At 47.9% G+C, this 14,521-nt stretch overlaps 1 protein-coding gene across 1 annotated transcript in view; it reads left to right on the forward strand.

The window, feature by feature from the left end:
* Nucleotides 1-6,561: 6,561 nt before the first annotated feature.
* The window catches only part of ST8SIA1 (ST8 alpha-N-acetyl-neuraminide alpha-2,8-sialyltransferase 1), a gene marked incomplete at both ends in the record, with an annotated part of 110,846 nt that continues 102,886 nt past the window's right edge, over nt 6,562-14,521 (forward strand). Inside the window, one exon of the mRNA XM_080914982.1 lies at nt 6,562-6,794. Coding sequence (XP_080771108.1) covers nt 6,562-6,794 — 233 coding nt within the window. The remainder of the gene's footprint in view (nt 6,795-14,521) is intronic.

Below are 14,521 nucleotides of genomic sequence, written 5' to 3' on the forward strand. Positions count from 1 at the left end.
TTCAGCATGGGCCATGGTGTTGGGGAGTCACAGAGTTGGGGGTCATGGTGTTAGAGGGTCATGGTGTTAGAGGGTCATGGTGTTGGAGGGTCATGGTGTTAGAGGGTCATGGTGTTACAGGGTCATGGTGTTGGGGGTCATGGTGTTAGAGGATCATGGTGTTAGAGGATCATGGTGTTAGAGGGTCATGGTATTAGAGGGTCATGGTGCTAGAGGGTCATGGTGTTGGGGGTCATGGTGCTAGAGCTCTGGTCATGGTGTTAGAGGGTCATGGTGCTAGAGAGTCATGGTGTTAGAGGGTCATGGTGTTGGGTGTCATGGTGTTAGAGGGTCATGGTGTTGGGTGTCATGGTGTTAGAGGGTCATGGTGTTAGAGGGTCATGGTGTTGGAGGGTCATGGTGTTGGGGGTCATGGTGCTAGAGGGTCATGGTGTTGGGGGTCATGGTGTTAGAGGGTCATGGTGTTGGGGGTCATGGTGTTAGAGGGTCATGGTGTTAGAGGGTCATGGTGTTGGGGGTCATGGTGTTAGAGGGTCATGGTGTTGGGGGTCATGGTGTTAGAGGATCATGGTGTTAGAGGGTTATGGTGTTAGAGGGTCATGGTGTTAGAGGGTCATGGTGTTGGGGGTCATGGTGCTAGAGGGTCATGGTGTTGGGGGTCATGGTGTTAGAGGATCATGGTGTTAGAGGGTCATGGTGTTAGAGGGTCATGGTGTTAGAGGGTCATGGTGCTAGAGGGTCATGGTGTCAAGGGGTCCCAGGGTTGGTTGATCATTCTGTCTGTTACTTTTCTTGAGGTAATAGAATACCAGTCCAACAACTGGCAGCAGAGGAGTCCCTTTGGCTCGCAGTTGCCGCCCATCCTGCTGGGGAGGGCATGGCTGAGACTGTGAGTCAGGTGACGGCTTCCACAGCCAGCAAGCAGAGAGAATGATGCTATACTCTGGTTCAGTCCGAGATGCTATGGGGATGCTCTTCTTTCTTAGCTAAGCCCCTCTGGAAATGCTTTCACAGACATGCCCGGAAGCGGGTCTCATACTTGATTCTAGATCCCACTGAGATGATGAGCAAGGCCAACATCGGACCAAATACATGGCTAACTGAACTGCATTTTAGCCACAAAAACCTGCTCCCTCAGCTCCAGTACTGTTTTCAAATCGGTGTGGACTTTCTCCTCTGAGAACTAGGCTCCTGTGCTCATCAGTACAGGATTTTATTCATTTACTCCTTTCCTTCCCTTCCTCCCTCCCTCCCTCTCCCCCCCCCCCTGTGTGGTATATGCAGAGAGGCTAGAGCTGAGAATTGCACTCTGACCCTCTGCAAGAGCGGTACTCACTTAACCACTGAGTCATCTCTCGACCTTTCATTTGATTGTAATTAATTCCAACCTATCACGCTGCTAACATATACTGCAGAACCCAACTACCTCATAGAGAAAGTGATGTCAAATGTTTGTCCTTCCTTCCCATGCAAAGGAAAACGTTTCCTGATTTTCTTCTAAGACTGGGACAGAGAAGAAGTTTGGGAAAATAAGGCTGAGTCAGCATCCGGTGCTGGGTTTCTCCCATGACCGAGGTTTTCACTGACTGATCTGGGTCACAATAAACAAACTGGTTTATATGAATCACTTACTGCCCCCCCCCCCCCAGGTCAGAGAGCATGGCCATGAAGCAAACTGTTGAGAATTAGCACACACACACTGTATTTCTGGTTTCAATTACAATTTTTATTATCTTTAAATACATTTTATTATCTATAGTTGAGGCTTAAAACATGTATTATGGGGTACATATGGAAGGTGAATGGTCATATAAAGAAACAAAGTAACATATGGAAGGTGAATGGTCATATAAAGAAACAAAGTAACATATGGAAGGTGAATGGTCATATAAAGAAACAAAGTAACATATGGAAGGTGAATGGTCATATAAAGAAACAAAGTAACATATGGAAGGTGAATGGTCATATAAAGAAACAAAGTAACATATGGAAGGTGAATGGTCATATAAAGAAACAAAGTAACATGCCATCATGTGTAGCTGCTGGCTTTCGTGACATGCTCTGCTAAAATCAACTATTTTTTATAATAATCCCTAATATAATATTCTATTTATTACAGTCCTTATGCTGTATTAGTTCCATGGACTTAGTCATTCTTTGACCTGCAATCTCAGTTTCTCTCTTCCTCATCTCTTGTCCTAGCTCAATGCTGTTCTTTTCTCTCTGATTATTTTTCTAAAGATTCCTCACCTAAGGGCTGGGGTGATTCCCTAGAGGGTAAAATGCTCACTGTACAAGCAAGGGGAGCTGAGTTCAGATCTTCACAATGCTCAAGAAGGTGGGCATGATGCCACACATTTGTAACCCCAGTGTTTCCCGTGGCCAGAGGGGAGGCAGAGACAGAAGGATCCCTGGAAACTCACAGATGCTAGTGAGGCACACTCAGGGAGGAGCAGGAGATGCCATCTCCAATGAGGTAGAAAGTGAGGTCGGACACCTGAAGTCAGACGGAAAGGCTCACTTCCGATTTGTTATTTACTCTACAACAGTTAACACAGTCCTTTGCTAACACCCCAAGACTGTACTGTGTATGGTCACTTGTGTATAGCTGAGGATTCCCTGCTGGACACCAGAGTCATCTGTCCACTTAACGAGTCAGTGAACTAGTACTGGCTAACACCCCTCTGGAGCAAGACTCCCACTTGGACGTTATTTTTTCTTCCCACTTCCTAACGACACACAGTCTGGCAACGTGCTGGCTGCCATATTTCTTTTACCTCTCCCCATTAAACATGTGCTTGAGTCCATGGGAAACTATGCATCCCTGATCATGGTGACACTACTCACAGCAGTCAAGAAATGGAAACATCCCAAATGTCCATAAAGTGGTGGATACGGGAAACACGGTGCATTTATACAACGGAGTATATACTCCTCCATTAAAAGAGTAAAATCCCTGCCGTGTTTGCCAACCTGAATGAAAGTGGAGGACATGTTAAGCAAAAACAAGCCAGGCTGGGTGGTCTGGCTCCTTGTCACTCAGATGCTGGGGAGCTAGAGGCACACAGACCCCTTAGTACTCCTGGCCACCTTCTAGCCTGCTTGGTGAGCTCCAGTCCAGTGATACGCCACTGTCTCCAAAACCACAGTGAATGGGGCCTGAGGAATGACACTGGAGGCTCTCCTCCCCTCTACACGTATGTATGAACATGTACACACAGCCCTGCATGTACAGCAAAGAAAAACAATAATGAAGGGGCTGAGGCACTGGTAACATGGCAGTCGTGTTCTGCTGCAGATGGTCACTCTGTCATAAGCACTCATAAGAAAGCGGTTCATCTCCATGTCAGGCTGACTGCGTGGAGGAAGGCTAGGGCATCTGTGGCATTGTGTGTTCGACTTCTCTGGACAATTAGATCACAAGGCCTCTAACCTAAACAGTGGTTTACTTTATTCATGAATCCGTAATATAATAGCATTATTTGGAGGAGGCAAAAGCCAGGGAGATGAGGTGGGGTGTACTTAAAGGGAGTAGGGCTCTGGAAGCAGATGCCATGATGTGCCACCTTACCTAGCCTGAGAAAACAGAGCCAGCTGGCACCTGTCCCTCCTCTTCTAAGTTGCTGGGACATGCGTTTTGTCATGTGGTAAACCAACATACATAGTAACGAAACAAGTATTATTTTAGGGATGAGAAGTGCAGCTCAAGAGTTTAGATCAATAGATTGATGTCAATAGATTAATAGTCAGTAACGGATGGGATTGACTAGAATTAGAAAATTCCAGAAGCATCTGGAGTAGGTCAAGGGGAATGAGAACAGGAATCACAGATCCCTGAGCAATACACTATATCATTATTATCATTTTATTACTGTTGTTGTTGTTTTATTATTGTATGCGTGTATATAATGACCATGAGTGAGCCTGACATGGCATAGATGGGAGGGGACAGAGGACACCTTTTAGCCATCAACTCTCTCTTACGATGATGTGTTCTGGGGGACGCAACTCCAGTCTTCAAGCTTGGCTGGCAAGTGCTTTGACCACTGAACCATCTTGCCGGCATGAAAACCAGTGTTTTAGGTGATCTGAGGCTGTCATGTTATCGAGGGAGAATTTAATGGCCACTCACCTTGGAATGAGCCAGCAGATTTGTAGGAAGGGAGGAGAAACATATTCAAGACTGTGGCTACTATGCCTGACAGACGTGACACCCTGAAGACCTGGAAAGGCGAGGGAAATAACACTGTAGCCATTGGTCACGAGCTGAGAACCAGGGGCTGAAATCAGATAAATGTCTACCACAGGCTGCAAAAGAGTGGGCGCATAATGTTTACATTGCAATGCAGCACTAAATGGAAAACAATTCCACGGGTCCCCATGACCCCTGTATGATCTTTTGCTTCTCCGTTTATTTCTTTTACTCTTTAGCTATGTGGAGACCTGGAGGAAGAGAAATTGGGATCATTTGTGCTTTGTTGAAATTATAGGGAGGAAAAGTGACAGATGATGTGTCTGTAGCCCTCAAAGATGGGAAATGTCCCTATCTTCCTTTTATTTTAACACTTATTGTAGTTTTAAATTGTGCCTGAAAGTGTGTGGAGGTATGCATATGTGTGTGTGCAGAAGGTGCTACCCCTTCCCCAAGCTCGATATGTAGTTGTGGGCTATCCCACAAGGAATGCTAGGAACTGAGTATAGGTCTTCTACAAGAGCAGTGAGCTTCTGACAGCCGCAGGGGCAGCGATCTTTATTTTAACGAATGGTATTTGGTTCCACTCTGCCGGCTGCCTGCTCGCAGGGGCACTGAGCAGTCTTCCTAAGAAAAGCAGAGTAATGCCCAGTAGATAACACAGTACCAAAGTCTCAAGTTTCACTTCTTCCTACTGAAGGTGCTAAAAAAGACTTCAGGGCAAAAACTAGTCCGAGTGGGCTACCCGGACTGCCGCTCATGGCTGAACAAATGAAACTGTGGCCTGAGATTTCTGTTCTGCTACGACTAAGCTAGCTGGTTTTGGAGGCTGCAGACTTTCTTCTTTGTCCTTGGACAGGATGCTTAAGGAAATAGAATAGGCAGCCGCTAGGAGGTACCAGAGCTTTTTCCATTTTCTGCCAGGGCGAGCAGAAATGGCTTACAGTGAGTCTCTCCACTAGGCGGGTCCAGGCGGGTGGCACATTTCCAAGGTCGTGGTTGTGATAAGCTTGCCTTTGCAGCCTTTTAAGAATAAACAGTGGCAGAGATTTTTTTTTTTTAATCCACAGAGGCAGAAGAGGCGTTAATCTCCCCCAAGATCTGCGGGCCACATGCATATGAGGATGCTTCTGTTCTCTGGAGGGTGGGGCAAGGTGGTGGATCTCAGTGTGCACGCACCTCCCCTTGTGCCCGCTAGCATCAGTGTGTGTGTGTGTGTGTGTGTGTGTGTGTGTGTGTGTGTGTGTGTGTGAGAGAGAGAGAGAGAGAGAGAGAGAGAGAGAGAGAGAGAGAGAGAGAGCTCGTGCGCGCGCGCGCGCGTGCACGCAAATGCGTGCATGGAATCGTAGCTCAGCACTGGCTGATCTGATTAAGGGAGCCCAGGAAGGAATAAATATTCGCCTGCCTACTCGCTTCTCGTTTATAACCAATCACTTGCAGAAAGGCGAGGTGACAGCAGTCTGGGCACAAGGGGTGCGGGTCTCCAATCTGTGCATACTCGGGGACAGACATATGCGCGTGTGCATGCACGCTCTGGAGGGGCTGCTGCTCTTATTGTCTGTCTCCCTCTGCAGAGAACAAGGGCAGCAGCGAGGGGCCTGCACCCTGGGCTAGCGTCGCGGCCCCAAGCAGGTCACGGGAGGCAATTTTGCGGGTGGGGGAGGGCGGAGGAGACCTTGATTTCCACCAATCCCGGGGCGCGTGTCTGCGGAGTCCAGGGCACAGCGGAAGGCTGCGGCGCACCGCTGAATGAACTGATGAAAGGGAGAGTTCTGGGGTTGCCTGTGAGGGGCGCGGAGCGAGGGTCCTGGCGGGTGTGGCTGAGGCGCCGGGGGTGGGCTAGCGGTCCCGGGCCATCGTGGAAATTTCCAAGGACTTGGCGTGGTGCGGAGAGCGCATCTGGGGGGTGCCGGGCACCGCGGCGGCGCAGGAGGCGGGGAAAGGGCGGTGCAGGGCGCAGGAGCATCTCTTTCTGGAAGGGACACAACCCGTCAGACGTCCAGGAGCCAGCCGCGCCTCTTCCAGGACCCCAGCCGAGGGCGACCGCGATGCTGCAGTAAGGGCGGGAGCAACCGGCCCCTCTGCTCTCAGACCCCTTCAGCGCCCACTGTCTGCAGGGAAAGAGACCTCGTGACTTGCCCGGAGGCCACTTCCTCTAGCAAGACATCCCAGTAAAAGTTGCATTGGCGAAGATCCTTGTAGCTGACCTCTGGGGTCGTGGCGTGGGGGTTCCCCAGCCGTGCGTGTGCGAGCTGGAAAGCCAAAGGTGTGTGTGCATGGGGGGCCGGCCACTGGGGCAATCTCCGGTGCCACTTTGCCCGGCGTTGTGTTGAGGCTCCCACCACTGACCCTGGGACACAGAGGCTGCGATGAGCCCCTGCGGGCGGGCCCTACAAACATCCAGAGGGGCCATGGCCATGCTGGCGCGGAAATTCCCGCGTACCCGGCTACCCGTGGGAGCCAGTGCCCTCTGTGTGGTGGTCCTCTGTTGGCTCTACGTCTTCCCTGTCTACCGGCTGCCCAACGAGAAGGAGATCGTGCAAGGGGTGCTGGCTCAGCGCGAGGCTTGGAGGAGGAACCAGACATCAGCCAGGCTCTTCAGGTACCTACTACTGGCTGCTGCTCCCCTTCAGGATCCCTTCCGGGCTAGTGTGTAGAGGACAGGATCATATGTGAGGCTACTCTGTCCTGCGCCCTCTGTGCTCTGCACAACCTAGAGACTTAAGTCAGGGTCTCTGTCCCATCCTTCACCCCAAGAGGCGTTTCAAGATACCTTTGCAAAATCAAAGATTTGTTATCTGTCCCTAGTTCGTACTGTGCTGTATTAACAGTTGACCTGATCTCTGGGAAGGGAGACCCAGAACAACTTAGAGCCTACTTTCAGGGAATTTATTTGTTAGACTCTGCGGATGGTCGGTGCTAAGGAGGAGTAAGCTAGAAGTAGGTTAGGAGACGTTCGGGGGCAGCTTGTAACATAAATCAACGATGCAGGAATGACGGGCAAACCTCGTCACGAAAACCTGAAAACTAGCCAGGCCTTTAACCGTGGCTCTGCGCAGTATTTCTATAGCCAGTTCGGAGCACAGAACCATGGCCCACTAAGCGTTGGACCTGCCCGATTTTTGGTGCTAAAATTTCAACAACTTTTTGATGACATATTTTCTCTTCTGAGCGATTCTTTGGTAGAACAAGTTACTAGCCCAAGGTCATTCATTATCTACGACAAAGTGCAGGTGCCGGAATCTCTACCATTTTAATGCTCCGAAGTGCCGTCTCCTTTTTTCTTAGACTCTGGAATGTTTGTGGGAGGTATACGTGAGCGAAGGACTTGAAATCAGAAAACAAACCCAAGGCCAGGTTGAAAGAGGACAGCACAGAGTTCTCCAGCGGATAGTTTCTCCTCTTGGGGGAGGTGCTAATTTGAGGGACAGAAGACAGGTTTGCAGCAGGAATTGAGCAGCTAGACTGCAGCGCAGATAAAAATCTCTTTGCATGTTACCCTCTTGTTGGGGGAAGTGGTGAGGCAGTGCCTTCTCATCTTCATCCCGGGAGCCAAGTCATTCCCTTGCTGACCTTTTCTGGGGGTGGTCTGAGGGAGGAGCTGGGAGATAGGCAAGAGCCAATGGAAACCTTTTCCAATGTTATTTTATTCTAAAGCAGAATCTTTAAAAATAAATAATTTCCCTTGGGCCCACTTCTGGAAAGATCAGAGGTTAACCAGTTCTCCCAGAACCTCTTCTCAGAACTCTGCAGAGCTGCAAAAAGCACTTACTTCACTGAAAACAAGTTAAACTTTAAATTACATTCCAGAGTTTGTCTAATGCCTGTGTTATAGCCGGCCCCGGAGCAAACATCTCCAGGAAGTTACCTAACTCTTTGAAGCTTGGCTTTCTTGTTAATATAAAATAAAGACAATCATATTTCCTTCCCAGGGTTATTCTAAAGTTTAAACCATATTAAAAATACTCAGTAGATGATACCTTGCATGTCTAGAAAGTAGTCAACCTGTGATCATCGTCTCTAATTTCCTGTACATGGTGCAACTTTAGGGATGTCATGCAGCCTGCCTGTTGGGAGTCTGAGTGTCACTTGTCACAGTTACAGACACTTTTATCTATGCCTCCCTTCTTGATTATATTGATAATTAATAAATAAAGACAAGGAATTTGGGAAGACTTGAGACATTTAATGTTTGTTAGACATACATGCATATGGAGAGATATACATGTAGACAGGCATTTGTACAGACATACATGCATGTGGAGAGATATACATGTAGACAGGCATTTGTACAGACATACATGCATATAGAGAGATATACATGTAGGCAGGCATTTGTACAGACATACATGCATGTGGAGAGATATACATGTAGACAGGCATTTGCAGTCACTTAGCCAATACCTAGTACAAGACTGCTGTGCATCTTCTATGGGTCAGGCCCATAGGACCTGGACATTTAAGGTGGAAGAGCTGACCTCTTGCTAGGGACATATGACAAAGCAAATAAGTAAACAAATCAGAAGCACTTCTAAAGTCCTGTTGACAGAGGAGAGGAGGTCCCTATATTTCCAAGGCAGTGTCTTAGATGCTCTTTCACCCTTTGGGTTTCCCTTGGTTTTTCTGATTTACTTTTCCAGCCTCAGAGCCTGTGGGTCAACTTCTCTGGTGGCAGGGATGTCTTGCAGCCTAGGAGACAGTAGCATGGCAGTTCAGAACTGGGATGGTTGTGAACTAAGCAGGCTCTCACAAGGTGGTATATTATTAGCCCCTTTCTAGCTCACTGTTCTCTTGTTCCTTTAAAGAGACTGCTCACAGGGCGGGGCATGCCAAGCTGGAGGAATGCTTGTCTCTCCATGAGGTCCTTACTCAATTCATCTGCTCTTTAGATGTGAGCCCCCATCCAGGACTTATGTGTAAGGCTTTATTCTTGTCACCGACAAGATACCAGCCTTGACACCGCAAATATGCTAACCAACTAGTGCAATTGGCCCAACTCTGTGAAGGCCTTAGATGTGTTTTCTTTTAAAAGGATTTATTCATTTTTAATTTATGACTATAATTATTTTGTCTGCATGCACGAGCACCACCTGCATGCCTGGTCTTCAGAAAGGACAGAAATGACACTGGATTTTCTGGAACTAGAGTTATAGATGGTTGTGAGCTGGGTGCTGGGAATTGAACTAGGGTTCTGTACGGGAGCAACCAGTGCTCTTACCTGCTGAGCCATCTTCGAAGTACCCTCCCCTGCTTTGTCAACTCCAGTTTCCTTGAGGAACTTGTATTAATGGATAAAGATGAATGTGTCTTGGTTCCTTAAGCAGAACGGCTCTCTAGACACCTACAGGAAGAACAAACCTAAACGCATGAGGTTGTAACCAACTAGACGTTGAGCTACCCAAGAGAGGTAGTGTGGCTGAGGGAGGAAGGCGCTGGAAATGATCCAAATGTGGTTGTAACTCTTCCTACGTGTGGATCATTGGTGACACAAACTACACTCAGAGCTTCCTTCTCCAGCTTGTGAAGGCAGGGGCTGGGGAAGCTCACAGAACTCACTACTTGGGGAAATCCATCAAGTAGAAGGGGAAATCAGCTTTCAGAGAGAGGGATAGGGCTTGTCATCAGAGAATAAAATGGGGTAGTGGGTCAAAGAAGACTGTGTTTAGCAAGGGGATGGAAAAAAATTTGCAGTTTCTGTGTGGAAACATCTCAAGCCATCAATGGAGACTTAGGAGACAGGCTGGCTTGGAGGTCAGTGGAAGTCTGGTTCCAGTCCCTTCCGGCTTGTCCCTTGTAAGATGGGGACCGACACTAGCAGTTTTGATCACCAGGGAATGTTGGGGATAGAAGATGTATCAATACATCAAAATGGCTCTGTGTCTATGCACACAAATGCAGGACACATTTGTGTGTGTGCATGCATGTAGATGCCACAGGTTAACCTCAGCTGTCATTCCTGAGCTATCATCTACCTTGACTTGTTGAGATGGGGTCTCTCCCTGAACCTGGAGTTTACCAAGTAGGCTAGGCTGGCTGGTCACGGAGCAAGAGGAAATCTCAGTCTGCCTCTCCTGTCATGGATGTTCAAAGCTTCAGATATTACCATGCTGTCTTGGTGGGAAGGGTGTAGCTGGCAGTGTATGGCGCCGATGTAAAATGGCTCTCGTGATAAGAGATTACGGATCTAACTTTGAAATTGTTTCTTGGTGTGGTATGTTTTGATAGTTCGGAAGATAACCAAGAAGCTGCATATTGGTACATACATGTAGTCCCCAAATTTGGGAGACACTGGCAAGATGAGAATCCCGAGTTTAAGGCCACGTAGCGTGACTGCCTCAAAAACAAACAAACAAAGATGCAAACTAAGACAGTGTTACAGTTACATTAGGGCTTTAAATGTGGAAGGGTCTCAGCAGTGGTCATCATAGGAAAAAATCTCTCATTAGGACTTACTGGCTATAAAACGTGCTCGGCCTTGTTCTTTATGCTTGTCCCTAGGGCAACTCTATAAAGCAGGGTTTTTTTTTTTTTTTTTTTTTTTTTTTTTTTTTTAATAAATGATTTGATTGACAGACAAAACTATGGGAGCCAGAGAAATTCAGGAACAAAAAGGTGGAGCTGGATCTTTAGTCAGGAGCTGTTTAATTTAAACCTCTTGCTCTTCTCTGATAACGGTGGGGCACCTGATGCACACATGCCTCTCTTAGGATCACAGCTTGGTTTCCTTTCTCCAGGATGGTTCTCAGTTCTGTTGATTTGCATAATGTAGTGACGCTGAACTCACCCTGGAAACAGACCACGCCACGTTGATGATTTTGTGGGTCTTTTCTTTGGCCCAAGCTTCCCTTGTCTGGGGATTACATCTTCCTGTTCCTCACAAGTCCAGTTCCCGCTCACCCCCTGGGGGTTGTTTGTGTGACAGCCTGTCCAGTTCCCGCTCACCCCAGGGTTGTGTGGCAGTGAATATAATCCTTGCTTCTGACAATAGCTCCCATTAACCTAATAGCACCTGCCAGTCTTTGTTGCCCATTGTCCTGTAAAACTTTCCACGAAGTTTACTCTGGGACCAGATTAGGCAGCCGTTAGACATGCCTATGCCCAGATCTAGCGTATAATTGATGTTCGTGCTATGGGAGACTTCTCAGCTTGGCTTCCTTTAGTCTCTTCCCTTCCTGAGCTGTGTTAAAAGCATCTTTTCTGTCTTCTTCTTCACTCCCCTCTTCTTCCTCTCCTGTAGTTCTAGCCTCTGTGTGCAGGCACAGGTGTGTCAGCGTGCCCCATCTCCTGCTCTTTGTGTCAGAGTCTCTGGTTTCAACACTTCCTATGGCACACGCTGGTCCACAAGCTTCTTGGGATTCCCCTGCCTCCAACCTCTGATCTCACCTAGGAAGAACTGGGATTGCAATCCGCTGTGCTATACGCACTCCTTGCATCTAGGGATTCAAACTTGGAGTCCACACTCACCTTACCAAGTCAAGAGCCACGTCCCCAGACCTCTCTGTGGTCTTCATGGCCTGTGCATATGGGGAAGCTAACGGGAAAACTGAGTCACACACTTCAAAAGGGCAAGACTTGCTTGGGCTCTGGAGTCATTTTCAACCGCATCAAGACCCTGTCTTAAGATGAAACAGGTGAAAAGAGGAAGAGAAAGAGGAAGTGGGAAGAATGGAGTGTTGGCGGTAGAATGTGCTGTGGCAGCCCAGGTTCAGCTTCTTACAAAAGACAGAGTTAGGAACTAGTTGGGCTAACTGACGGTTGTGTATGTCAGTTCAGAGTGCGGTTTGTTGGGAGACTGTGATTTATGTTTGAATGATGCTGACTCCAGTCCTCCTACGGTCTCTCTTGTTGGTAGCGGGAAGTTTCTAGTAAAATAAAGGCTTCAGGCTTTCACTCAAATTTGGTTCTGTTGGAAGCTGTGTGATCGCAAGCCAGTTGCTTAGCCTCTCTGTTCCTTTGCCTTGTCATTTGACTTTGTGCATTTATGATGACAATTAAGGGTTTATTTGTTTAGGCAGGATTTAATGTAGCCCAGGCTAGCCTCCTGTTCATTGTGTAGTGGAAGCTAGCCTTGAACTCCCGATTCTCCTCAGTCAACTTCCCTTCAGGGTGCTGGAATTTCAAATTATTTATTTAGTCCTTTTGGGTCTTGACTATTGCTATTCAGTATCACTGAGGGAATTAGGTGCCGAATAATCTCTAATTATTAATCCACACTGAGGAGAAAAGCTATCAGGACATATTCTGTGCCTACAGTTGTCCTTTTGGTAAAGGACTTCATGGCAATAGAATGTGACCCTCTGGGGACTTTTCACTTTTCATGCTGTAGTGTGGCCTGTGGCCTGCTGAGGAAGTCAGCAGGTATGACATTGTATATAATTATTATATATTTTATATATGTCATCGGTCATTTGTTTTTCAGCCACACCTCCTCTCAGAACATTTCTTATAGGTCAATGTGGGATGATGTGAGGAATCAAAATGGGGTCTGTGACTTTATAAAATCTGAAATCTAGTAACAGAACCCCACCTCTCAGTACGTGCCTGTAAAACCTCAGAACCTGTGAGCTTGAGGCCCTGTCCAGATATCTCTTTCCAACAACAACAACAACACTTAAAAAATAAATTTATTAATGTAGCACCACAAGGGATGAAGTCCTGCAGCTTTGGGTAATTATAATCTTGAAGCAATTGATCGATTTCTCTATCTGGGGAGTGAACTTCTAATTGCATCACTGAGAGAAAAACCACCCAGACCACAGAGCTGGGTGCATAGGTGCAGAGGTGCAGAGGTGCAGTGCTGAGGTGCAGAGGTGCAGTGCAGAGGTGCAGAGGTGCAGTGCAGAGGTGCAGAGGTGCAGTGCAGAGGTGCAGTGCTGAGGTGCAGAGGTGCAGTGCTGATGTGCAGAGGTGCAGTGCTGAGGTGCAGAGGTGCAGTGCTGAGGTGCAGAGGTGCAGTGCTGACGTGCAGTGCAGAGGTGCAGTGCTGAGGTGCAGAGGTGCAGTGCTGACGTGCAGAGGTGCAGTGCTGAGGTGCAGTGCAGAGGTGCAGTGCTGAGGTGCAGAGGTGCAGTGCTGACGTGCAGAGGTGCAGTGCTGAGGTGCAGAGGTGCAGTGCTGAGGTGCAGAGGTGCAGTGCTGACGTGCAGTGCAGTGGTGCAGTGCAGTGCAGTGCAGAGGTGCAGAGGTGCAGTGCTGAGGTGCAGAGGTGCAGTGCTGAGGTGCAGAGGTGCAGTGCTGACGTGCAGAGGTGTAGTGCTGAGGTGCAGAGGTGCAGTGCTGAGGTGCAGAGGTGCAGTGCTGAGGTGCAGAGGTGCAGTGCTAAGGTGCAGAGGTGCAGTGCTGAGGTGCAGAGGTGCAGTGCTGACGTGCAGAGGTGCAGTGCTGACGTGCAGAGGTGCAGTGCTGACGTGCAGAGGTGCAGTGCTGAGGTGCAGAGGTGCAGTGCTGACGTGCAGAGGTGCAGTGCTGAGGTGCAGAGGTGCAGTGCTGAGGTGCAAAGGTGCAGTGCTGAGGTGCAGAGGTGCAGTGCTGACGTGCAGAGGTGCAGTGCTGAGGTGCAGAGGTGCAGTGCTGAGGTGCACGGCTCCCTCTGCTCACCAGCCGAGGTCCCTGATGAAGCCTTCATTCCGTGAGGCTGTGTGGAGAACGGGGTGACCAAACTGAAGCACCAACTCCAGTGACATCAGCAGTATACAGTGACTTCACATTCCTCACACCCACTTAAGTGTCACACAGTGTTATCATGTATCCGATTTTTGGAAATAATGCATACTATATGCAAAACAATTTAAACTTCAGTAAAAAGGAGGAAAATCCCTTAATTCTGTATGTGGGACTCAGCATGAACTCAGGCTTTGCACGCGTCTCCTTCCTCAGTTGGCCTGTTTTGTACACAGCGTTATATTTTCCTCTATTCACCCAACAACGCGCTCGTTGCAGCTTGCCTATGGTTGCTGTTTCCTAAATTGTGATGATATGGCTTTATGATTTTCACTTTGGAAAATAAATTACATTTGTTATGAGGTTATTGTTGTTGTAACAAGTTACCATATAGAACAGCTTTCATTAAAGACAGTTTGTGCTGCTGGCCAAGTTGTATATTGACCCTTTAAAAACTTTCCGCTGTCTGCTTTTATGGAAAAGTCAAAAGTCCTTAAAGAATTAGGATTTGTGGCAAGGGACATGGCTCAGTTGGTAGAATGCTTTCCTGTCATGTGTGAAGTCTGGGTTGAAACCTTGGTGCTGAGTAAACTAACTGGACCTGTTGACACACGGCCATCCTAGTTCTTGGAAAATGGAGGCAGGAAAATCAGGAGCTAAAGGTCATCT

The sequence above is a fragment of the Micromys minutus genome (assembly GCF_963924665.1).
Source record: "Micromys minutus genome assembly, chromosome: 3".
NCBI classification, from domain to species: Eukaryota; Metazoa; Chordata; class Mammalia; order Rodentia; family Muridae; genus Micromys; species Micromys minutus.